Source organism: Achroia grisella, unplaced genomic scaffold, assembly GCF_030625045.1.
Source record: "Achroia grisella isolate CSIRO2021 unplaced genomic scaffold, CSIRO_AGI_Agris_v1 utg906, whole genome shotgun sequence".
In the NCBI taxonomy this organism is placed as follows: domain Eukaryota; kingdom Metazoa; phylum Arthropoda; class Insecta; order Lepidoptera; family Pyralidae; genus Achroia; species Achroia grisella.
In genome coordinates this window covers 1,270,763-1,295,843 of record NW_026713064.1, presented here as the reverse complement: position 1 = coordinate 1,295,843, position 25,081 = coordinate 1,270,763, and the positions used below count along the sequence as shown (strand labels likewise).

General features: G+C 32.9%; 1 protein-coding gene across 1 annotated transcript; it reads left to right on the top strand.

Annotated features, from left to right (window-relative positions):
• The first annotated feature begins 874 nt into the window (after positions 1-874).
• On the top strand, positions 875-24,859 carry LOC131853778 (putative glycerol kinase 5). The gene is made up of 11 exons (XM_059204817.1): positions 875-1,137; positions 1,686-1,779; positions 2,230-2,399; positions 4,138-4,227; positions 5,466-5,580; positions 8,124-8,326; positions 9,654-9,885; positions 10,381-10,475; positions 11,643-11,806; positions 17,245-17,378; positions 24,383-24,859. The coding sequence occupies exons 1-11, from the start codon at positions 1,036-1,038 to the stop codon at positions 24,640-24,642; spliced, it is 1,659 nt and encodes a 552-aa protein (XP_059060800.1). The 5' UTR covers positions 875-1,035; the 3' UTR covers positions 24,643-24,859.
• Positions 24,860-25,081: the final 222 nt, after the last annotated feature.

Sequence of the window (25,081 nt, the reverse complement as noted above, 5' to 3'; positions counted from 1 at the left end):
ATTTAAAAAATAGAATGTAAAATAATTCCATATTTGTGAATATTGTAATTAGCGGTAATTGGAAAGTGTTGTCTGGTAACATAATTGCGTTAAAAGAATAAATTTTGACAAATCATGACAGTCATTTGTCAGAATGAGCAATGTCATGTTAAGATGTCATTGATATTTTTTTTTTGGTTCGGTTTTTACCTTTTTTGGAAATTTGGGCCCTTCGGCCTCAGGGCCGTCAATTTAGCCTATAATAATGACATCTTACCTTAGTTTAGCGGTGTAGAACACGACTAAAATGCCAAAGGTCCCAGGTTTAATATATCTATAGTAGTCCTAGTTGTTCCCGTATAGTTTGAGACAATAGATGGTGTTAAGTAAATTGTCCTGGGTTGTTATTATTACTATTTATTTCATATTATTGAAGTTATAAGTCTGAATGTTTAGCTTGAGAGCACAAACTAAATGGGCATTATCTTGAGCGAGTGTAATTATTTGAATATATACCGAAACCAAAAGAAAATAAGTATTTAAACATATATTTATGAGTATGGCTTTATTTTTGTTCTCCTGTACATTTTTTAATTCTGAATATGAATATAGAATAGAATTTGAATTGTCTTCAATGTCGATTGATTCTTCCAAATTAGTACTGTAGTTAGGGTCATTTTTTTTGGTTCAGTTTTTCCCGTCTCAGGAAAAGGCAAAAGGACTATGTCTATACAGCGGATCTTTCACAGTGACAGTATTTTTGACATGACACTAATGACATTGTCAATGTCTCTGCCATTATGACATAACAGAACGCAAATGATTTTTGAAAATTTATCTTCAACTGCGAGCGAGCACTTTCAATTCAGTTTTACTGAATTACTTGGGCTCAATGATGTTGTTTTAATATGAATTTGTTACACTAATTCAACCGTGCGTTACATACAAATGACTTTAAAAATATAAACAGTGAATGTTGTGAACAGTACAATCTGCTTGTTTTTTAACTACTTTTTTTAATATTATTATAGTCCTATTCCCTTTGGGATAATAGCTATGGAAGAAAAATACATACTGACATTGGATATTGGCACAACTACAATTCGCGCATTTATATATAATGCTAGAGCAGAAACTGTAGGAAAATCTACGGAGCAAGTACGAGTTTCAGATTTTTTTTTAATAAGATTACAATATTTAAAATATTACTTATAATTAACTAATACGAGTGCATTGAAACAAGTTTAAAACTTTAATGTTTTAACATTTTTCGAATAAATTAAATTTAAATTAAGTTACTATGAAATTTATATTTTTTTGTACTTACAATGTTGTGATGACTAGACAGTAAATTCTACAAAACAATAGATACCAATTTAAGCTTATCCACTGAAAAATTAAGTAATGTTAATTTTAGAAAATTTCTTTAATTGTAAAAAAATATGTTTATTATAAGTTTTTATGTACTATTTATTCATATATTATTTTTGAATAATAATTAGAATTGTAAATATACAAAGATATTTTACCTAATTTTATTATATATTATTTTTAAAAATAATGGCAGGCCCAGCATATAATGTTATTACATATTATTATTTAAAAAACCTTATTTGTTAGTATGACATTTTTGCAATAGTTTACTTAGCACACAGATTTGTTCTTTTGTTTGTTAACATAATAATATACAGTTGTCTTAAATTTAGGTTGTCCTTCATTACCCCAGTCCGGGGTTTGTTGAAATTGATCCAGATGAATTATGGACATCTATAGTGGCAGTAGTACAAAGATCTTTTAAAGGTAATACACATTTTTATTATCAAATAAACTCTATGTAGTGTTCAAGTAAATATAAAAAAAAACAAAAGGAAGTAATGGCTGGATTAAAAAATGATAATAATAGGAAATATATGTCAAAACAAAGATAATATAATACTTTTAAGATTGACTCAACTAATTATAATGTTAGAAGTACTGATATATTATTAGATATTAAAGCTTGCATTAGATATGCATAGTATATGAATGGTGAGAATGCACAATTTGAATCTTAACAGTGGGCTGTAACAATTATATGCCTTATCATCGTTTTGTCTATATGTTTAAGGTCTAGATTTATATAGAAATTCAGAATCTTCGGGTGTCCTGGATATTAGTTAATGAATTTAATGGAACATATTTCTGAAAGATAACTAAATACTAATAGTTCTGGCTGTAGGTTCATGTAATTGATAACTCTTTATTTATCAGATGCTGGTTTAAATGCTAATCAAATAACAGCTATGGGTATCTCAACACAAAGAGGAACTTTTATTACATGGTCTAGGAAAACAGCAAAGCCTTTCCACCGGTTTATCACCTGGAAGGATTTGAGGGCTGATAAACTGGTTAGACAATGGAATGAATCATATACTTGGAAAGTAAGTACACTGTATGAATATTAAGATTTAGTATATATTTTTAAATTACACTCAATATAATATATAATAGAAAACAACTTAATCAAAACAATCATACCCATAAATACAAATGTTTGCATTGTGTAGGTCATAAGTAATAGTGTGCTATATTGCTATAGGCCATCATAGGTGGTTGAAGAGTCAGAATTATTGTAATTAATCTGTTTATAAGGGAGGAGTATACAGATGTATCTCTTTATTTTTTCTTTCATATTCTGATTTCATAAAATAATTTTAAACATGACTCCTTTTAAAGGTGATCTTTATCTTCTCCTAAAAGAGCTTCCAACATATTTAGCTGATTAACTGACTAACTGATTGGTCAACAGTAGTATAGTAGTATAAATATAATCATAATCCAGAACATACTGATTCAGAGTTGAATGTCATACACTATTTTAACACAACAATTGCTTGTCAAGGTCGTCAATTAATAAAATCATTCAAATGATTGTAGGAGCCAAGATTGGAATGGTCAATAATGCGAATCACTCCCGCTTTATTTATCGCGCCTATAGAGTAGGCGCATTGCGGTTTTTGTGATTTTATGCTTGTTATAATATACAAGTTTAGGCATTGATACTTCAGCTAGATATTAAAAACTTAGATCTTGACTATATACTATATATATATAGCTCTACAAGGTATGGCACAAGGGGCTTCTATATAAAATAAAATCTCTTCCCCATTTTTTCTTTGAGGTTTTAAAATCTTACTTACATGGTAGAATCTTCCAAGTAAAGGAAGATGATGTCTGCTCAGAGCTGTATTAAATCGGAGCTGGTGTACCTCAGGGATCTTTGCTGGGACCATATCTATACATTTTATTCACTGCAGATCTGCCGATAACTAACAATGTCACAAAAGCTACATTTGCAGATGATACGGCAATTTAGCATGCCACCCAAAGCCCGAGATAGCTACAGCGATATTACAAGTACAACTTGACAAAATAGATGGATGGCTGAAGAAATGGAGAATTAAAGCTAGCTCCACTAAATCCTCACAAATCACATTTATTCTTCAACAGGGTATCTGTCCCCCGGTTAATCTAGCTAATAATACCCTACAACACATTGATTCCATCAGGTACCTGGGTCTTGATTTGGATCGACGGCTCACCTGGAAAACCCACATCAAAGCTAACAAGATGAAACCAACCTCAGATTTAGGAACTTGTATTGGCTCTTAGGATTTCTATCTAACCTCTCAGTAGAGAACAAGTTGCTTGTTTATAAGTTGGTCATTAAACCGATTTGGACCTATCCACTATGGGGAAGTGCTAGCACCTCTAACATTGAGATTCTCCAACGGTCCCAAAACGCTATCTTGAAGACCATTCTTAGGGCACGATGGTTTATAACCATCTCAGAAATACATCACTTTTCGAATTTACCCACAGTACGAGAGGAGCTTACTAGCACATGCTCAAAATACAAGGCTCGGCTGTGTGTCCACCCCAATGAACTAGCTCACAGGTTACAAACTGACAACCCCCCAAAACGCCTGAAAAGAACATATCTACTGAATTTGGATAAGCAGATTGCAGACTCTCATTGCCATTTGCCAACCAATCCGATTATAGTTGACATACTGATCGTGGATAAACCAGGAACAAAAAAAAGTACTTGACTATTTACACCATATCTATGGAATTCAAAATAAATGCCTCCCTGATATATATTACTTATTGTTTTAGCTAGTAAGAGCCGGTTCCTACGTGCTCTACTTGATATTAAGAAGCAAAAGATTTCGGGCTGGCAGTGTCTTAAAGTTTATGAACACACAGGTGATTAGAACTATTTATCACTATTAAAATATAGCAAAATAATAATTAAGTTAAGTACCAAGTGTGTCCCGCGTGTGACTTCAGTCACAAATTATTCTATCTGATAACCTTATCTATCTCTATTCCTAATTTCATTCAAATTCATCCAACAAATTTTGCGTTAATGAGTTGACGCCTATGTGATAGGAATTGGTAACCGTCGCCTACATTCATCAACAAAATCGCAGTCAACGTGTGACTACGAGTTTGATCAAGATATACAAGTTCTACGCTGCTACCGAGGGACTAAGATGTTAGCCTCCAAATCCTTTAATTTCACTAGCTTCTCTCACCTTATACACGAAACATAGCTTGCAAAGCAAGCTGCTTGGCGGTTAAAATAGGTTTGACTTTGGTAGTCATGGAGATTTAGAGAGACTTTTTACTAAACCTACCTCAAAACTCTACTTGATTAGCAAGATTTGTTTCCTAATTGGGACCGAACTAAACTAGAATTAGAGATTTTATTTAAACAAAGCTATGTCTCTACTCTCGCGTATGTCGTTTATCTAAGCCTTTTAAATAATTGCATCTCGGCTTTATTGTCTACATTATGAATAGTAAATTACGTGCCTACGTAAAGGTTATTGCTGTCAAAATATTTTTTATTTGGATGTTTTTAACGGTTGTCCCCTACCAAGGACAACAGTGTAATTGACGTGTTTACATATTTTTAAATTTCTCGTTTGTATTCGTTTAAGTGCTTATAATTGTAGTGTATCATTTCAGTTTTATTGTATATAATTTAATATACCTACATAGATATTGAGTGATTTTCTATTGTTTTTAATCGGTTTCCATAAAACTTACGATATTATAATGTTGGCATTAATCATTGCAGTACATAGTGCATATTGCGTAACTACAGTTCTATTAATTCATTGTTTTCTGTTACATACTTCTAAATGTATGATTTTACACAATCGAGTATTTTCGGTAATGAATAATAATGGTATTATTATTGTTGCTAAAAAGATTATTATTCTGCTAATGCAGTAAAGAATCAGTCTTAATTACGAAACCACAAATAACTGATTTCAGTAATTGCTAATAACGTATGTAATTTCGGTTTCGGCCAATTTACTGCCAATAGAAAGTTAGATTGAAGATTTTATATAGGTATCAAATATATGTATATATAATAGTATACAAAATACATTTTTAAATAGCAATAATTACATATAGTTTTATTATTTTAGACGACACTACGGTTAACATGGGCTTTACAAAACATTCTGGCTTTAAAAACAGCGGCTGAGAACAATGAGGCGATGTTCGGTTCTTTGGATTGTTGGTTGCTATATAAATTAACAGGTAAACAATATATATATATATAAATATAAATTGTAATTTTTATAACAATTGTACCAAAATAATCTAGATTTTAGATATATGTATTAGATTATTAAACCCGATCCAAAACAGGACTGGTTGCCAGTTAAAAAATAACCGTTACATACTTATATTATCACGATATACTTGTAAATAAATACAGAGTTTGAAAATATTCTTTATTTTGTGAAATATATGTTAAAATTGGCATCTCTCTCTTAATATATAAAAATTTCGAGTTAAGTAGTTTGTCCGCTATGGAATCCTAAACGACTCACCAGATTTTAATCAAATGCAAAATTTTATTAAAATCTGTTAGTAGTAGTTTGATGCAACTGAAAAGTAAGGTTGTGTGTGGGTTAATATCCCATCAAAAACATAAATGTGAAATGATAGCCGAGTTTAATATTATGATATATACCTTGATTGTTGACTTCTACGACAAAAGAGATGAGATCTAAATGGGTGCCAAGTTCAATGGTCTGTCCTGAAATGTATTTATAACAATATAAAATATCATTTCTTCTTATAACTTAGGATAATATACTGTAACCTAAGGTCTAACTTAGCCAGTTCTCATATACCAATTATTACTTTCTATTGCTAGTTACTACTAATATTAAAATAGGAACCGACAAGTAATAATTGCGAAGGCTACAGTATATTTCGTATATGAAAACTAGCCAAGTTAGACCTTAGGCTACAGTATATTATCCTAAGTTATAAGAAGAAATGATATTTTATATTGTTATAAATACATTTCAGGACAGACCATTGAACTTGGCACCCATTTAGATCTCATCTCTTTTGTCGTAGAAGTCAACAATCAAGGTATATATCATAATATTAAACTCGGCTATCATTTCACATTTATGTTTTTGATGGGATATCATTACTTTTTGTACATAAATTATACGAGGTACTTATTTATAACTAAATTAATACCAAATTATTTTTGATAAATTACTGTATTTTCGTATATTTACGGGGTATAATTGTCTTTTTTTGTGTTATTTTCTATATTTTCTTGTAAATTTTAAATGTTCAAGTGCATTGCCAATTCAGTATCAGGAATTTTTGGGCAAATCGGGGCGGTATAACGTCCACAGATGGTTGTACTCTACAATAGAGCTCTCGTGACTTGGATCTAAATTGTTAAGACGTACTCCATCTAAGGTTTTAACTCTGGAGAGTCCAATGTAAACCTGCCCTTTATTAAATATAGAGGAGCCTATGTTGAGAAGAGGACTGTCAAAACTAAGGCCTTGTGATTTGTGGATAGTAATAGCATATGTTAAGCAAATACTGAATTGTTCTCTTTCAACATATACATTATTTAATATCTGAAACTTGGTATTGACACGTTATAGTTCGTAAAGACGATTATGTAACAAATTGACTGTTATCTATTGAATTCTCAAGAAAACAATTTGTTACCAATGAGTTCTCATTCTCGAGTTAACTATACATTCCTACTTATAACTATACTAAAATTGTTATTAATTTTTGGTTTAAACTATTGTCTATACCATACGTATTTACTAAAATAATGTAATAATAATATAACCACAAATATATAAGTATAATTTAAGAAAGCTATGAATTTCGTAGCATAAATCGCAACCTTATAGGTTAGATATCGAGAAACAAAACATTGAGTGTTATCGCACCGCTCCCACACGGCGCCGCGCCGGCGCGGCGCCCTATACCGAAATGCCTATTATTTAATAATTATTTATAAAAATAATGATTTTACACTATCGATGTGCGCTAAATATTGAAACAATAATTAATACCAAATCTCAGTTAATAACATAATAAATACGAAATTCGACTATACTCCTAGTTATAAGTACGAGTATATTTTAGACAGAATCTAAATTATAGCAACTAGTGTTTACCGCTCAATGCAATATTTGAAGTTTGCTAGTTATCGACACTGATGTGAAGGGGTCAACGTAAATTGATAATGATCGACGTTTTCATACAATATTAGTTTCCGTCCAGTACAAGATGAGATATTTCGCCAGGGATCAATGTCAATTGGTGGCTATCGACGTTTTCATAGAATTTTAGTATTCGTCCAGTATAAGTTGAAATAGAATCAATTAAAGTGAAAAATTGTAGTAAAATGATAACAATTTACCAGTTTCAGATTTTTTCCTTTATATTCACCTAATTACCTATCTGCATGCCAAATTTGAACTTCCTAGGTCATCTGGAAGTGGGTTATAATTTTGATCTATAGTTGATCAGTGATAAAAATGACGATTTTTGGACATTAATATCTAAATAACCGTTTGAGATATGTGTGAAAGAGTTTTTGAGTTATGAGGGGGTCAAAAGTGGCTCCAAATGGTTCGTGTAAATATACACACGATAGTTTACTTGATTTTTTGACACGCTACCGCGTGTCTAGATTTATAATTTTAATATAAATTGTTAAATACACGGATATAGGCAAAGCCAGTGCGGGCCACTAGTATTATAGATTTGAGAGCTTAGACGTGCATCTTCATACGCAGGTAATAAAATCCACATGAGCGACGTGTCCTCAGCATCAGCTACTGGTTTCTTCGATCCGTTCACGATGCAGTGGGCGGGATGGGCACTCACATTCTTCAATATACCAATGTCAGCGTTGCCTACCGTTGTGGACACGGCCGGGGATCATTTTACCAGCACCTCTCCTTCAATATGGGGCCATGCTATACCTATACGAAGTTGTGTGAGTAATTTCTTTTCTTTCATTAGGTATTTAAATATATACTTTCGAATTTCATTCTACCAAAATACACAATCTACCGTGATGTATATAGAAGATGGTTACGACTTATCATCACCCCTTTGATCGATCCCCCGTCTCAATTCGACGGCCTGAGCCGAGGTTATAACACCCAGCAGTGCGTTCAGACTAAAGTCGTATCCGGAGTTGGCCTTCAGCCGCTTGCATTTTATACAGCTTTTATTTTGCAATATAAAGAATAATTAAATACTTATCGAGAACCGCTGATTAAAGCACTTCCATAGACTTAGTTATATGTTGTATAAGTATTATTTTTACTACTTTTTTACTGTATTTTTTTTGATAGTTTATTGATTTTGCAATTTTTTTAAGATTCGTTAGTATATTATATCTGTATAGTCTATAATTTGTACCATGGTCTTATTTTAACTCAAGGAAAATATTAATGTTTAACATGCAAGATAGCTTTATTATCAATAAAATTTTATAAGATCTATAATTCATGAATGGTAACGAGTCGACAGACACACTTTCACATATATAATATTAGTATGAGATTGTTATTGTGTGGGTGTTCAACAGGATTATCGTCTAATTACAGTGTTTGTTTGTTGATTTTATAATTATAATCTAACTGTACTTAACTATATCATAATCTTTGATTTATTTTCGTAATTCTAGTTAATTACTTCGTTGACATATAAATAGTTGACTAATGATGACTAATAACTGAGGTTGACTTGAATATTATCAGGTCAAACTGGTTATTAATATCTACATCAAAATAAAATACCAATTTCTAATTGCAAATTATCTATCTATAAATATACATAATATATACTAATGCTAGCGAACCTGGATTTGGATGTTCAGGATAAACTCCAAGTGCTACTGATCCGAATTTGGAAGTCATTTTACTCTTGTAGGTATAGCTCATTTATAAAGGTTGTTTATAACATTAATCTAAGACTAATAGGAACAGGCCCTGCAATGAAAAATATTGCAACGGAAGATATGATGCAGTCTGGGTTATATTGTATTGTTTAATCTACACGAAGTGGTAGGCTGCAAGAAGTAAACTGTAAGCTCTTTACAATAGATCTGTTATTATTTTATTTATATGTATAGATGAATATGAAATGGTGTTCTCGCAAATGGTTAATAATGAAGTTAGTTAGTTCATTGTGAAAACTTATTAGATATTAACAATAATAGTAATATGGAACGTTTAGGTCGATTTGATCTCCATTACTAAGAATTCCTTCCCCTCCGGGCCAGTGTAATAATGAAATATACTTATATTAAATAGATGGCAGATCAAACAGCATCAATGTGGGGTTCCTGCTGTTTCGATGTGGGCGATGTCAAGTTGACAATGGGAACAGGCACATTCTTTAACATCAACACTGGGACGTCACCTCACGCCAGCGTTTCGGGCTTATACCCTATTGTGGGATGGAGGCTAGGTGAAGAGTTGATATACTCAGCAGAGGGTGCTAACAACGACACCGCTTCTATCATAAAGTGGGCGCAGGCATTAGGTAAGCATTATGGTTATTAAATATGTATATGCGAATGTTTTTAAAATGCGAATTTTTGGTGGCATAAATCATATCAATATAGGTGAGAGTGTAGTAGGTTAGTAATTCACAAACTGTGTTTAGACAGAAAGTTTCACAAGTTAAAATCTGGTCAGTTGATGAAAGACTGATTATCTCATCGTGAAGATGTATTTTAGTTGGTAAAAGTTATATAATTAGTTGTTATTGCGAATTCGATACAATGAGTTTTTTTAAACCATTATAATGAAATAAAACTAAATGTTACACGAAGCTACTGCAATACATCAGTGAAACCTGCAAATTAACTATTTAAATAGGTCAAGCCGTTTCTGAGATTAGCGCACATAAAACTAATTTAGCGGTCATTATTTTGACTGGAGTAACATGCTCGTTTACGATTTTACTATATATAGATTTACATAATAATAACAATATTAATTAGAATGTAAATATATATGAGGACTTTTGTCACAGGTTTGTTCAGCAATCCCCAGGACACTGCTGAAATAGCGATGTCCGTGCCGGACTCAGATGGTGTGTACTTTATACCGGCCTTCAGCGGGCTTGGGGTGAGTAGAAATTTAGTGTATAATGACTGAATTTGGAAATCAGAGATTTTTAGTTTATATGTTGTTTTATAGTAATTTCTTTATTCAACCTTCACTTGACTCGAAGTAACGAAGAAAAGTATGATCTATTAATAAAAATGTAGGGAATAATTATTAAAAAAATGCTACATATTTCATATCTTTCGTTCAGTCTATCTCTAATAGTATGTATGCAATACAATCGCAGTTTTCGTCAGTCTGTTTCTTCGCTTACTTATAGTAATCATGCAACATGATTTTGACACTATTACTATTATTTAAAGTATTTCTTCCGGTGCATTTATTCACATGTATATAGTTATATGAAGTTAATCGCATTTATAAAATCAGTATATAATAAATAAAACATTTAATTCGAAGTATTCTGATGAACTTTGTAATACACACGCTCTAGCGTGTGGAGTGTAATTACGAAAAGCAATTTAAAAGAATTCAAGCATAAAGTATTGTTGGTAGCTACATTACATCAGCGGTAAAAAGAATAATATTGCAATCACACTCTCGTGTAAGGTGTAATGATTTATTCATGAACTTTACACTGAATATTTTTTTAACCTTTGTTGAGTAGTTTCTCTATTGTTTTAAATAAATTTGTTGATAAAATTGAATGTTTCGACATACTTTTTGTAGTAAACAGTTCAATAACCGTCTTTGTCGCAAAATCATAAGACAGTTTTCGCAAATACTATGCAAAAATATCCTGAGCCTCCCTTGAATTGATGTTTTTAAATAGTATAACATTGATAAATTTATGTTAACTATGACAATTGTACAAAATTTTAATAAACTATGTAGGATAAATATTTTAATTCGACTGTATTGTTTTTATATATTAGTGTGATATTCTTATTGATATTTTATATTCTGAAGCAAAATTTTGTGTTTTCTAGTAATTGAACCGATATACCTATATTTAAGTAGCTTTTTTTATTTTGCAAGATTTATCTTATTGTTTGTATGTAGGTATTTTACGCGATATTATTAAAATTTCTTTACTGAAGTTTATGGTTGCTTCTGCAAACCATGTCGTAGGCAAAAACAAATCACAAGTTCCACACTATTCGCAGTATTATTTATAGACTTTTGAAATTAATAATGTTGTAGTGTACAAAGCTATTATATTTCCAGCCACCCTATAACGACGGGACTGCAGCGTCTGGATTTATTGGCATGAAACCTTCTACAACACGTGCGCATTTGGTGCGAGCCGTACTAGAGTCGCTCGCATTTCGCACGGCGCAATTGTACTCGTGCGTGCGCACAGAGACAACAATACGTTTTACCAGCATTAGGTAGGTATCTTTTAATTTATTTTATCGTAACGCGGAATCACAAGAAATAATATGTAAACACATTAGTACCTTATTACAATAATATGTTATTAATATGTGAATATTTGGATATAATATGTGAGTATATGATATTTATGACTAATAAGGTCATAAATGTCATATACTATTTTAAAATTGACGCGGTTATTATTTCTACGTATGTACAATCACTCTTTTTATTTAAATTAAGATTAAGAGAACGCATTAAGATCACGAGTTATTTTTTAATTGTACGTTTACTTAATTATCATATTTTGACTTCGACGGTGTTCGAGCGGTTCGAGCGGTTTAGTAGAGCGGTTAGCCTTACTTCCGATGGGCGAGGGTTCGCTTCCTGGCTCGATAGGAACATTTGTGTCCATGAGTACGATTGCTCGTATTGATCTGGGTGTTTTTTGTGTGTGTTGATTTTGTTGTATATTCTGTTATATAAAAATATAAAGTATTTCTATATGTTGTTTAGTACCTACTCATAGTATATATCATAGCTCTGCTTACTTTGGGACTAAATAGGAGTAAGAATTGTCCTGGGTTATTATGATATTACTTTGTAACTGAGACGTACGTCGGCAACGAGCCCCGTACACCTATAGCCGGGAACTGTTCGGTGTTCCCTCTCTGTCATACTATGGACCCGGCTCACAAATCAGTGAATCGAAATGAAGTTCGTCTCTTTTATTAATGTTTCATTATTTGATTTTGTAATGTGAAGCAGACAACATCAGATTAAATACGTACATAGGTTTGGTCATAAATGCATGACAAAATATGCACTTAATATTTTTGACGGACTCTATAACCTAGTTCAGCACACCGTTTTATTTCAATGGGTGGGGTTTCGATTCCTTGCACGGTACAAACATTAAAATTTGTATTCATGAGTATGTTTGTCTGGGTGTTTTCTATGTATATTATATATGTATGTATTTAAAAAAAATCTAAGGGTTTATAGCTGTTGTCTAATATCCATAATACAATTTCTGCTTACCTTGAATTGTCCAGGGGTATTATTATTATATACTAGCTGTTTATATATGCTAGCGACTCCGGAATAATTTCTTTACAGAATTTTATGATAGCTTCTGCAAACCATGTCGTAGGCAAAATTTAACTCCGGTGGAATTTAACTTTATTTTTCTAAAATAAAAGTAGACTAAGTTACTCCTTATTACATCAGCTGCCAAAAAGTCTCGTCAAAATCTGTCCAGCCATTTCAGAGATTAGCGGGAACAAACAGACAGACAGACAAAAATTGTAAAAAATGTTATTTTGGTGTATGAATCGTATTTATATTCATATGCATGTAGTAAAAAACGGTTATATATATATATTACAAACAGACGCTCCAATTTTATTTATATGTATAGAAGATTTACAGAAGCCACAAATAAATAGTGGTAATTCGGAACTGCGCAGATTGTATGAACGTTTTAAAAAATATATTCTGTTTTTACTTTACTTGGTAATATTATTCAGTTTCGTGAGTAACGGCATACAAATAACACGTAAACAATAACAACAAAGAAATTAATTGATCTAGATTATTCCGAATATTTGATATAGTAGATATGCTAATCATTATTGTTGCGATATATAAAATTGTTCAATTAGGTTGCTGTTAACAAAAGAATGTCTAATTTATGAAAATTTTTCAATTAACTTATATCTCGTTTTAATTAAAATGCGTTATAATTAATTCAAAAACGACTACATCATGGCTGATCAAGTGTTTTAATAATATATCGGAGAGTCTTATGTATTTGATGATAATCGTGGTTGGATATCTTTTATTGTATGATTACTACTATCAATATGTATGCATATTTGTCATATTTTAATACTAAACTTATTAATAAAAATAAACATTAATCTAAAAACGGTTGCCAATAATATAACTGTTTTACTGCAAATAAATTAGTTTCTTTTTATTTCGAAAACATTCCACGTATAATGTAAATCAGTATATAAAATATTATATCCTACATGTAACATTCATCGTAGATCAATCGGATATTAATCCTCGTGATAAATTAATATATATGTAGTCCTTTTATATGTTATGTGTGTTATAGATATATATTATTAGTCCTTTACATAGACAAATAATTCTAAAAGGTATTGTACCTATTAAAAAGCAGCAATGCTTCTGTAGTGTCTTCGCATCGTAATCGCTAAATGACACGATGACAGGGAGGACTTTGTACAAAGTCTACATTAGTCATCTTGTTTGTTTTTGCATTTCTTCTATAATTCTGTCTCACCTACTTCAGACGCTAGGCAACATTTATTGTAAGATGTGTATCAGTTGAAGGGTGAATTTAGACAATGAAAATATAGTGTATGCAGTCATAACATGTTGGCCCTCTGGATTTGCAACATATGAGACATACCAGGGGCCACGTGATTCTCATGGTATTAATCTATATAGGGGACAGTTACCAGTTAATTTCAGTTGTGCTGTCCCTTGTTTGCCATTACAGATACGTATATTAATTGAAATCAAAAATCATTTTTTCATGTAGGACATTTGATCCGTTTATGAACTTCAAGTTTTTAGTATTAATATTTATTGTTTACTGTCCAATTCAGTATATACATTAATATTATTTATTAAACAAAGGACACTTTACTTGTGAAATTTGTGCTATGAAGTGGAATGTTAATAGTTTCTTATTATAATTATTTTTATTTTCGGTATCGAATTAACCAGTTAATAGGAAAAAATAATTATATCTATACCGTTCTGATCAACTACATTATTGATCTGATAAATTGATAATTTGTAATTGTTTATCAAAGTTATTGACATTTTAAAATATCTTATCTTGTTTTATTAATATTATCCAAGTTAATACATTTGAGATAGACGTAATGTTAATTGGGGTTACTATACAACGATTCAATTACAAGTGGGTTAAATTTTGACACATGTAATTAACCTGAGAACTCAGTAATGAACGCAAACTTTATCTGTAAAATAACAGATTTATTATTTTTGTGACATTCAAGTACAAAATTATACTTAAAACAATATATCCTATAGTTACCTTATACTTACACCCAGGTTATAGTTGAAAATCAGTGTTTTGCTCCTTAATACCATACCATGAGTTATGGCCTATTTGCACTGCTGCATGCGGAACCAGTAATGTACATGTATTGTGTGTTATCTGTGAAGTACACTTATTTTTCTATTCTTTGTCATTTCTGTTACTGGTTTGTTATATATAAAATTCTCATCTCTTTACTGTTTTAGTTTTGTTGTATGTGTGCTATAGGTGCAAATAAAAGATTTATCTATCTATATAAAAAAATTAATATGTATTTGCTGCCATATTATTTGGTATATGCAGATAAACTTTATAGTTATATTTGAGGTATAACTACAAGTCTATATGTAAGTAGACTATTATAGAAAATCCTTTATTCAAATAAACTATATGTGCATTTTGGAATAGTCACAGGCATTCTTCTTTTAATCTACCACTTATTAGGAAAGTTGTTTCATCACAAGAAACATGAGCAAGAATCTTGCATGTTGCTTTTTTAAATAATTGTTGTAATTTTACATTTTTAAGCCGAAACGTGTGAATACATAATACCACAAATTTAAGAGATCTTGTATTAAGTACACAACAAGATTCAGTCAGTCGTGATGAGAGCAGACCAGTCTCTATACACTGCATAATATAATAGAATGTGTGGTATTCTATTTAACCTTTAGTGGTATTTGATATTGATACGGATTTTCATGTAACTTTACAGTAATATAGCTAATACATCAGAATAACACATAATTTATGTATAAATTTCAAGATGATGAAAACCGCGGGCACAGCTAGAAGTAAATTAAAATATTAGTTATCCGTATAGATAATGATAAAAAATCAATTTATGCTTATCTATATAAAATAAGATGGAGTAGTTAGAGGTCAGTAAAATAATTTTGTTAATTGTTCTGTAGATAGTATTCGTGATAACTAATTATTTAAATGAAAGACTGTTTATAACCGCGCTGTAGTAATGAACATATGCATACAATTATATTTATACTAACAAAACATTTATAGATATTTATTGGTAAAATGAGGTCAGCTCAGTTAGACCATCATGAAAAAATCAGCAGGAATTTACCACGATGATTTCAGGAGGAACCGCATGGAGGTCAACCTGATATGGTACATTGCTAGCAATAAGGTCATCAGTCCCCATTACTAACAATTATTCTTCCCCCCTTAATTATCTATTAACCATATTAGTTTACGGAACTATACTTACAAAAATAAATTAATGTTAAAATAATAACAAGTTATCGGAGAATGTTAATAGGACAAAGCATTATGATTATACAAATAATAATATATAAGACTGTTCTTATTAGAATAAATAAAGCAATATATATTATTATATAGTTGTCGTCAAGAAGAAAGATAGACTAAAGATTGTATATATATCTATAATATATTCGGTATAAGGGTACTTAATTATTTAAGAGATGCTAGAATTATCTAAAATAAAAATAAAAATTGTATTTTCTAACAGTTAACAAAACAAAACACTTTCTTGCCTTTAAGTCAATGTCGCTCTACTCGTGATGTAGATGTATGTGTATATACGGGGCGTCCATAAATTACGTGAGATGTTTAAGAGGGTCGAATCAAATCTCATCTAATCTTACGTTGGAGAGTCTCAGCAATGCGCGGGGGTCTCGGCAAATATCACGCAATTTTTTTTCTCATTGAAACGAAAAAAAATACTATTTTGTCCATTTAATCCAGATTGTACATGCTTATGACACTTATAACTCTCAGTAATATTGATTACAAGTCTTAACTAGTCGTAAATAAAAGCATGAAGCAATTTTTTTTCTTTTTACATTCCAACGCGTTTATGTAAGTTTAAAAATAAAAAACATGAAAAATCTCACGCGAGATTTGGGGATGAATAAAGGTTTATAAAGAGGGGGTTGAATAAAATCTCACGACATCTCACCAGGGGGGACAATAAATAAAAAAAAAAACACCTCACGTAATTTATGGATATATAGTGTGCTGTAGATACATACGAATGTCACGTGTAAACAACGTGACGGTTGAAACAACTACTACTCGTCTTTTCAGAGAAAATTGAAATCCCTGAGTATTTATTATAATTCTACGTGTGATCCGGGCAAATCCATCCATCCTATCCTTCCTTCCCCAGTTTTTGCAAAATTTTGCAATGATGATGACTTAGAAAGAGCCTTTCTAAGATTATTTATCAATTCTAACCAGTAATTCCTGCGATTCAACCAAAGAAACTCTTCAGTTTAGTTTATAATATTAGTACAGATATTTTAGTTTCAATTTTCTTAGCAAAAAAGTTATTCTATATATTATATTGTTTTTTTTTATTTACAGATTAGATGGTGGGGTGTCCAATAACGACTTTATAGCTCAGCTAGTGGCAGATCTGACCGGACTGCTGGTGGAGAGGCCAATGGATGTCGAAATGTCCTCGCTTGGGTGTGCACATATCGTCGGTTTACAATTAGGTAAGTCTTATACAAAACATACATACTATAGATATATTTTTTTTATGAACTTGGAATACATGCTGGCGTCTCCTATGTACATGAATAACACCACAGATATCACGTTGCCACAGATTAAGATGTCATATCTGAAATGTTATAATTACACTGTCATTGTTATGCCACCCTACAACCGAAAACCAGCTTATAAAGCTGCTTTACGGCTGGAATTAGTGAGATCTAGAGAGAGAGAGTGTATGTCTACTTGAGGTAGACTAAAAAAAGTCGCCTTAGCTTAGTTCTTTTTTGTAAACTGTGTTACGGTTTCAAATTTAGTATAAAATAGGTATTGTCACAATTTTTCGTACTGGCTGCCCTACAAAACTCTATTTATACCTAAAGGTTAACTGGTACAGAAAGCCATATGGTATTAACCTCGGCCTTTGTACACGTTTTATTGTAGAAAAAAAAAATAAGATATGGCAGTAATTATAGAGTATATGACACATGACACTATAGTACTCCGAAATGGTTATATGTGAGCGGTGCCTCGGGCACCATATTACTATCGTAATATCGTTATGTATATACAGGTGACGGTTACTATATAATACCTGGTGAGTATGCTGAATATTTTTTATGGTGATAATGGAATGATACTTCCGCCTATGCTAACGGTATCGGTACGGTAGCGGAGCATGATAAGATTAGACATGAGGTCAGCAGGTCAATTAGTCCATCGTGACAAATTCAACAGGAATTAATCATGATGAGTATCAGGCGGAATTGTGTGGAGGTTGTCCATGGGGTCACTAGTTCCCATAACTACTTCTCCGCAGTATTCTGATTATTTGCTTTTAATGGATGACAATTCTCACTATGTTACTATAATTAGATTATTATATATTATTATTAATAAGGGAAAAATGTTGCATGAATAGATATGCCTTAATATGTGGGTGGATATAAAATAAATCTGTCATTATAATGTTATCTAGTAATTAACTTCAACAATGATAAAGTAATTTCGCTTACGCGAATGGTAGGAGTATTCGCTGGTGGGGCATTAGTGAAAAATTAAAGCATGACGATGAAGTCATTAAGAAAATTTTTAATTAGATACAGGAAAATTCACTGACTACATCGTAATAGGAAAGCATTAAATAACGCTTTAGATTGTTCATTAAAATGCCGAGGACAAGACGAGTTGACAAAGGTCGTCTAATTCAACCAATATTTATAATAGCAGCGTTTTACCTGAAATAAAACGCATATTAAAGTACTTACCTTATTCGAAGCTTATTATTGAGATAGGCACTTCCGTTTCCCGTCATTTTTACGTCATGTCCTACCTATTTACTTGAATATTGGTACTTCCGGCAGCGTCACCGTGCAGTGGCGCCCTCTATATCCTTAAAGTAAGTTTAGTTTTTAAACCCTGGCGCCTGTATGGCTCATTGGATCGAAATTGAATGCACCAGGCAGAAATAAAAGATAAGCTTCGAATAAGGTAAGTACTTTAATATGCGTTTTATTTCAGGTAAAACGCTGCTATTAAAGCACTTGACCGTTATTCGAAGCTTATTATTGAGAAGTGTCTGTTATCGCCTGGTGATGCTGCAACCAAAGTACCAAAGGAATAAATACGCCAATGTGAATAAAATAAAATAAGGAGAAATAATATTATATTATAAATATTTATTTTAATCAAAGTTATTATACATAGCGTAGAAAATTTCAAACAAAAACAGTTCCTCCATATAAATTAAATACTATTTTAAAAGTAAGTAAAGTATATCGTTACCAATAATTAACAAAAGAAAATCAATTCATGGGACTAAATAAGTGCGCTACATGTGGAGAATCATCTGCGGCAATTATTTGACGTTGATAAAATTTGTGAAATGTATTGGCTGATCGCCAATTCCCACGAGCTAATATATCATCCAAGGGATAATTCTTGATCCAGTTCTTTGAAGCCACTGCCGAACGCACGCTTCCTGGTGTTCCAGTAATATTGGCCTCAATAAATAAGGTTTTTATCCAACTAGATATAACAGTACGAGATGCAGGCTTAGGATCGCCTCTTAATGTAATAAATAATTCATATAAATTATTAGTTTTTCTTCTATCATTTAATATAGCTATAGTTTTATCTAACCAAAATACTGGATTAAGATTATTATTGTCCGTATTATTTAGTAATTTCCACCCAGATTGTCTGTGTGAGCTATTGTCGGTTTTTGAACCGAATTGCGGCCATAATATAATATTATTGTTGTATTTAATACAATGTTCAGGATCAATTGTAAGCAACGTTAGGTCGTGAACGCGACGCCCTGAACACAGGAGTAAAAGAACTGCTGTATGGCGCACAGTTTTAAAAATATTATTTTCGTTTACTGTATAACTAGATAAATAAGAAATTAATTTACTAACATCCCAAATAGGTATCTTTGGGGACTTAGTTATGTTTGGGGACTTCAAGGAAATAGCTTTCAAGATATGTTTAACTAGGACATGAGAGCTAAGCTTACTTGACGTTTCTACATTACATAAGGTAGACACAACAGATTTATGTAAAAGAACTGTACTGTACGATAAGTTATGTAATAAGTAAAGGTCTCCTAAGAACTGTGCTAACTGACCACCTGTTGGATTTCTAGAGTCAACCTTGTTAGTATTAGCCCAGCTAAGCCATCGTTTCCAAGCTACATCGTATGTTTTTGAAGTGGATAGACGCCAGGAATTCTTAAGTAACTGGCGCTGTTCAGGTGTCCCAGTGTTTAATGCCGATGACCACCCCCACATTTCCATATCTCTAGAATCAATTCCTCTACCTTGGGAGGTGGGCGACCTGTCGTTGTGTCTACTAGATACCGTTCCAGATTTTTCAGTGTGAATGGCGCTGCGAGTGATCGGGCTTTGAGGTCGGCTCGCCAGTATACCTTCTTCCAACGAGGCACCACTAGAAGAAACGTTCCTGTTGAATTGTTGAGGTGAGTAAGCACCTTGGGAATTAGAAAAGGTGGTGGAAATACCCAAGCCAGGGGATAATTCCAGGATTGGCTGAAAGCATCGTGATATACAGCCAGAGGGTCCTTCAAATCTAGTGTGACATAATTCAATACCACGTGAGCCCTGTGGGATGCAAATAGGTCTATCGCAGGCAATCCCCACTTCTTGAATACTTTTTCTACGCATTCTGGAAGCAGGTGCCATTCGGGAGGTTGACGGTGTCTCGACAGATGGTCCGCGTGGCTGTTGAACCTCCCTGGAATGTAATGTATTGTAAAATGTATTTGAAATTCGTCTAGTATTTTCAGAATTTGATAAATTATTTCCAGCAATTGAACTGATTTTGTGCCTCCTTCTTTTCGCAAGTATGTAACGGCAGTTTTGTTGTCGCATTGTATGAGGATGGAGTTGCGACTCATCAGATGGCAATGACTTTGAAGTACACGCAATATTGCAAGTAATTCCTTCTGGTTGCTGTGTAATGGCTCCTCGTCTTTCGACCATAGACCGGAGAGGGTAATATTGTCCAACTGCGCTCCCCAAGCTATATCTGACGCATCTGTTGTCAGGAACATTTTTGGTGGCGGATAATGAAGGGGTGTTGAGAAATAACAATTTTGAACCCACCATGTCAGTTCTTGCTGAATTATTTGAGGTAAAGTATAGATCACCCTCGGATTGTCTGGTAACTTGCTCACGAATAGAAGCAGCTGACGATGATTGAGCCGGCCTCGAGGAACTACAAAGCTTGCGAAGTTCATGAGACCGATCAACTTTTGTAGTTCTCTTAATGTTCCTCTGTTGTGTTTTAGCACTTTGCTTACATTTTTTACAATTTTTTCTGACTTTTCTCTTGGTAAGCTCTTTTGGTTCTGCCATGGCCACCACTGTACTCCTAGAAATATCAAACTTTTTTGGGGAATTAGAATAGACTTTTTGAAGTTTATTTTCCAACCTAGATATTTCAATATGTTTACTGCCTTTTTTACTTGATGTTTCAGGATGTTGATATCTTGATGAGCAAGTAGAAAATCGTCCAGGTATACGACAATTCTTACATTTTGTTCTCTTAATATCTGTGCTACCCAATTGGTAAGAAGAGAAAATGTTTTGGGTGCGGTGTTTAGTCCGAATGGTAGGCACGTCATTTCGTACAATTGGTGGTTGTAAACTAGACGTAGGAATCTCCTGTGAGATGTTCGTATTTTGAGATGAAAATAAGCCTGTGAAAGGTCTATTTTGCAGAGCCAATCTTGAGGTTGTAAAAAATCTGGAATGCGGTACATGTTTATTAGATGGAAGTGGTCTGTTATTACAAATTTGTTTAAAGCTTTTAAATTGAAGATTGGACGAGCTGTGCCATCTGTTTTTAGTACATGAAACATTGGGGAGATGAAACTTGGTGAAATAGAGACTTTCTTTATTATTCCTTGCTGCTCCATATTGGATAATATTACTGACATCTCTTTCGAAGTAGGAGTTTGATATGGACATTTCTTCAGATTTGGTTTTATTAGCGGAGGTATTTGAGAAAAGGGTATGCGATATCCTTGTATTAATTGCAGGATGACCTTTGGTGCTCCCATTAATTTCCATTGTGGATAAAAATGTGCTAATTGGCCTGCTTTGAAGTGTTGCGAGTCATTGTTTATAATGCCTTTTTCTCCTCTGGATGCCCGAGGGGAGACTGTCGGCTTCGATCACGATGTCCTTGAGTACCGGATCGCGAGCCACGGTTACGAAATGTGCCTCGGTTATGAAATGACTCTCTTTCTGATGTGCTTGGCTGATTAAATTGAAAGTCTACATTATATCCTTGAGCATGACCCTGGTAATGTGGGTATCTTCCCCGGGAAGATTTATAATTAGTGCGTAATGTGTTAAAATCAAAATTATTTCTCGAAGTACCACGCGATGGTATTGCTTTAGACGAACCCGACCCCCGCGAGGGGTGGTAATATTTTACGCTGTATCGCTCTTGAAACCTTGCATCATTCTTTGCAGGCCAGAATGCCTTGCAAACACCGCCAGCTTTTTCTAAAGCCGATGAGAAAAGATCACTTAAATAATTTTGTTGTTGATGTCGGTATTTTGTTAAGGGATGCTTTAACAAGTGGATCTCGAATTTGTCTGAGAATAGTATCTCTGCGCATTTCAATACTCTCGGCTCGGTGTCCACACGCTAATTGCAAGAGGTCAGTAGATATTTTGTGTAAATGGCCTTTTAGAAATATTTGTTGGATCTTTTCATCTAATTTATTTAGACTTCCTTCTGGTGACTTTGACCATGTCACAAGTTGCCTTAAGCTGTCTTGTAATGCTTCCTTTTGTTCGAGAATGCAGTATGTTATAGCTGCATATGATCTTTCTGCATATTTTAAGTTACACGAGGTGTCGTACTTTTGTACCTCTTCGTTGGTATCTAGATCAATGAAACCTGGAGAATGAATGTATTGCTTTTGGGTATCAGCATATCTAACTTCTGACCAAGAATTTTTTCCCAGTTGCTGCACCTCATTAAGCATTTGTAAATAAATGTCTGGTGTTTTAAGGACAGAAGGTTCTTTTAGTTTTGTTGTTATCTCAAAAGCAAAATCTTCTGGCGGATTCTGTATGCTATTATTATTAGATTGACTCTCGTTTGTATCAAAAATATCGTTTCCATATAATTCACCACTAACCTCTGAACATATAGATGCTGCTTCCTGGTCTCTGTCGTAGAAGGACCGGCGTAAGTCACCCACTTCTTTAAATAATTGTTGTATCATTTTTTCTGTCCGTTGTTTTTTAACTTTCTTGTTACATTTTCGTCGTGATCTTTTTCTTTTAGAATCATACGATGCATCAGACGATGACGTGTTCGTTGAGCTACAATTATTACATGAACTATTACTGCAATTACTTTTGCTTCGACTACGACGCCTTTTACGAGTCTTTTCACTTGGTCCAGCCACTATTTGGGCATTTGGAGAGCCCTCAATTGCACTCATACTGTAAGAGAAGCTGTAGATGACACTTACTTGCTAAATGATTAGTCAAAAATAACTCACTGTTAAACTAGACTAGAAATGTTTTTTTTTTTTTGAAATAAAAAATAAAAAGGAGTAATTCCTAAACTGCGAGTACTTTAATATCTATAGAATAATCACAAAATTGCAATATCTTTCATTAAACATCTAATCGTTTGATTAAACAGGTAGGTACACAAAATTAGAACATAAAAGCTTAAATATATTTAATTTTAAATCAGAACCTGTAGGTTCAAAATTATGTCGAACGGAAAACCCGTTAAATAAAATCACTGGAAATATGTTCATATTACCTTAGTTGCTATTTGAAGATTTTAATACTGGAGTAGCAAAGCTGCTGTACTCAGGTTACTTCGACGGGAAACAAAACGCCAATGAGCCATACAGGCGCCAGGGTTTAAAAACTAAACTTACTTTAAGGATATAGAGGGCGCCACTGCACGGTGACGCTGCCGGAAGTACCAATATTCAAGTAAATAGGTAGGACATGACGTAAAAATGACGGGAAACGGAAGTGCCTATCTCAATAATAAGCTTCGAATAACGGTCAAGTGCTTTAATAACAAATATGTTGTAGGTGATAAGTTATCTATTCATTAATAATAATGGAAGTTAATATGTTAGTTTACGTGACACTAATTTTCATTAGAAACGTCAGAATTAAATTACTGTATTGATATAGATAAATTTTAGCGGAGACATATAACGTAATATGTAGATGATACAGTAGTTATGATTTCCTAAAAATCTAAGCCGGAAACTTTAAGAGCGCCGTGAAGTGTCGGAGTCTTATAGCTATGCTTATAGAATTTGTAAACTATACTACTATCTAAAATAAACAAAGACTTATATGTTCTTTTCTTTTACCTATAGTGGTTATTTTTATACATTCCTTCAAATTTAGAAACTGTTACAGAGTAACAAAATAATTAGTTATAGAAAAATAGGTTTATTAGCTGTTTGATTACAATTTTACAGGTTTATGGGAATCAAAAGAAGCTTTAAGGAAAATACGCAGAGTCGGTTGTGTTTTTAAACCTCGGCCGCAAGTTAAAAAATTGTACGAAGGACCTATGGCTCGATGGGAGGATGCGGTGAAGAGGATGTGCGGCTGGTATGCCGATAATAAGTCCTTACAATCCATCGCGACCATATCAGATTCTAGCAGTAACTCACTCACACCACAGAGCAGCTTTAAAATCGCAGCGGAGAACAGAAATGGCTCTTATTGTAAATAGCGGTGGCTTTTTTTTCTGTTGGCCTTTTTTATCGTGTGCTTTCCAATGTGCAGATGATATTTGGCATCTCAGTACCCAAAGGTGTTCAGTTGTTGGTATGTTTGTAGATTGTTAAATTGGTTCAAGCTTTATATTTAATACATTCAAAGATATCTGCTATTGAGAATAGAGTATCGTGGTAGGCTTGTTTCTCTCTATGCAATGAGCATTGTGCACATGTAACATTACATTGTGAATGCAATTAGATGATTTATAAGTCTATAATATCTAATTGTTGTGGATTTAGAGGCATTCGTTTAGTAAGAATGGCAACATCGTAGTCTGTTAAAATTTGTGGTTTTTATACTTATACTTTAATATTTCTAGGTTACATTAAGAAATTAGTAAGTCAACTGTAACTCAACTGATATTCATGACCGATTCCAATAAAATGTACACT

Excerpts from the sequence above, each read along its gene's own strand:
- LOC131853778 (XM_059204817.1), top strand. The coding sequence starts at position 1,036 with ATGGAAGAAAAATACATACTGACATTGGATATTGGCACAACTACAATT. Across the intron at positions 1,780-2,229 it reads AGTACAAAGATCTTTTAAAG|ATGCTGGTTTAAATGCTAAT; the intron begins GTAATACACATT and ends TTTATTTATCAG. Across the intron at positions 5,581-8,123 it reads GTTGCTATATAAATTAACAG|GTAATAAAATCCACATGAGC; the intron begins GTAAACAATATA and ends CTTCATACGCAG.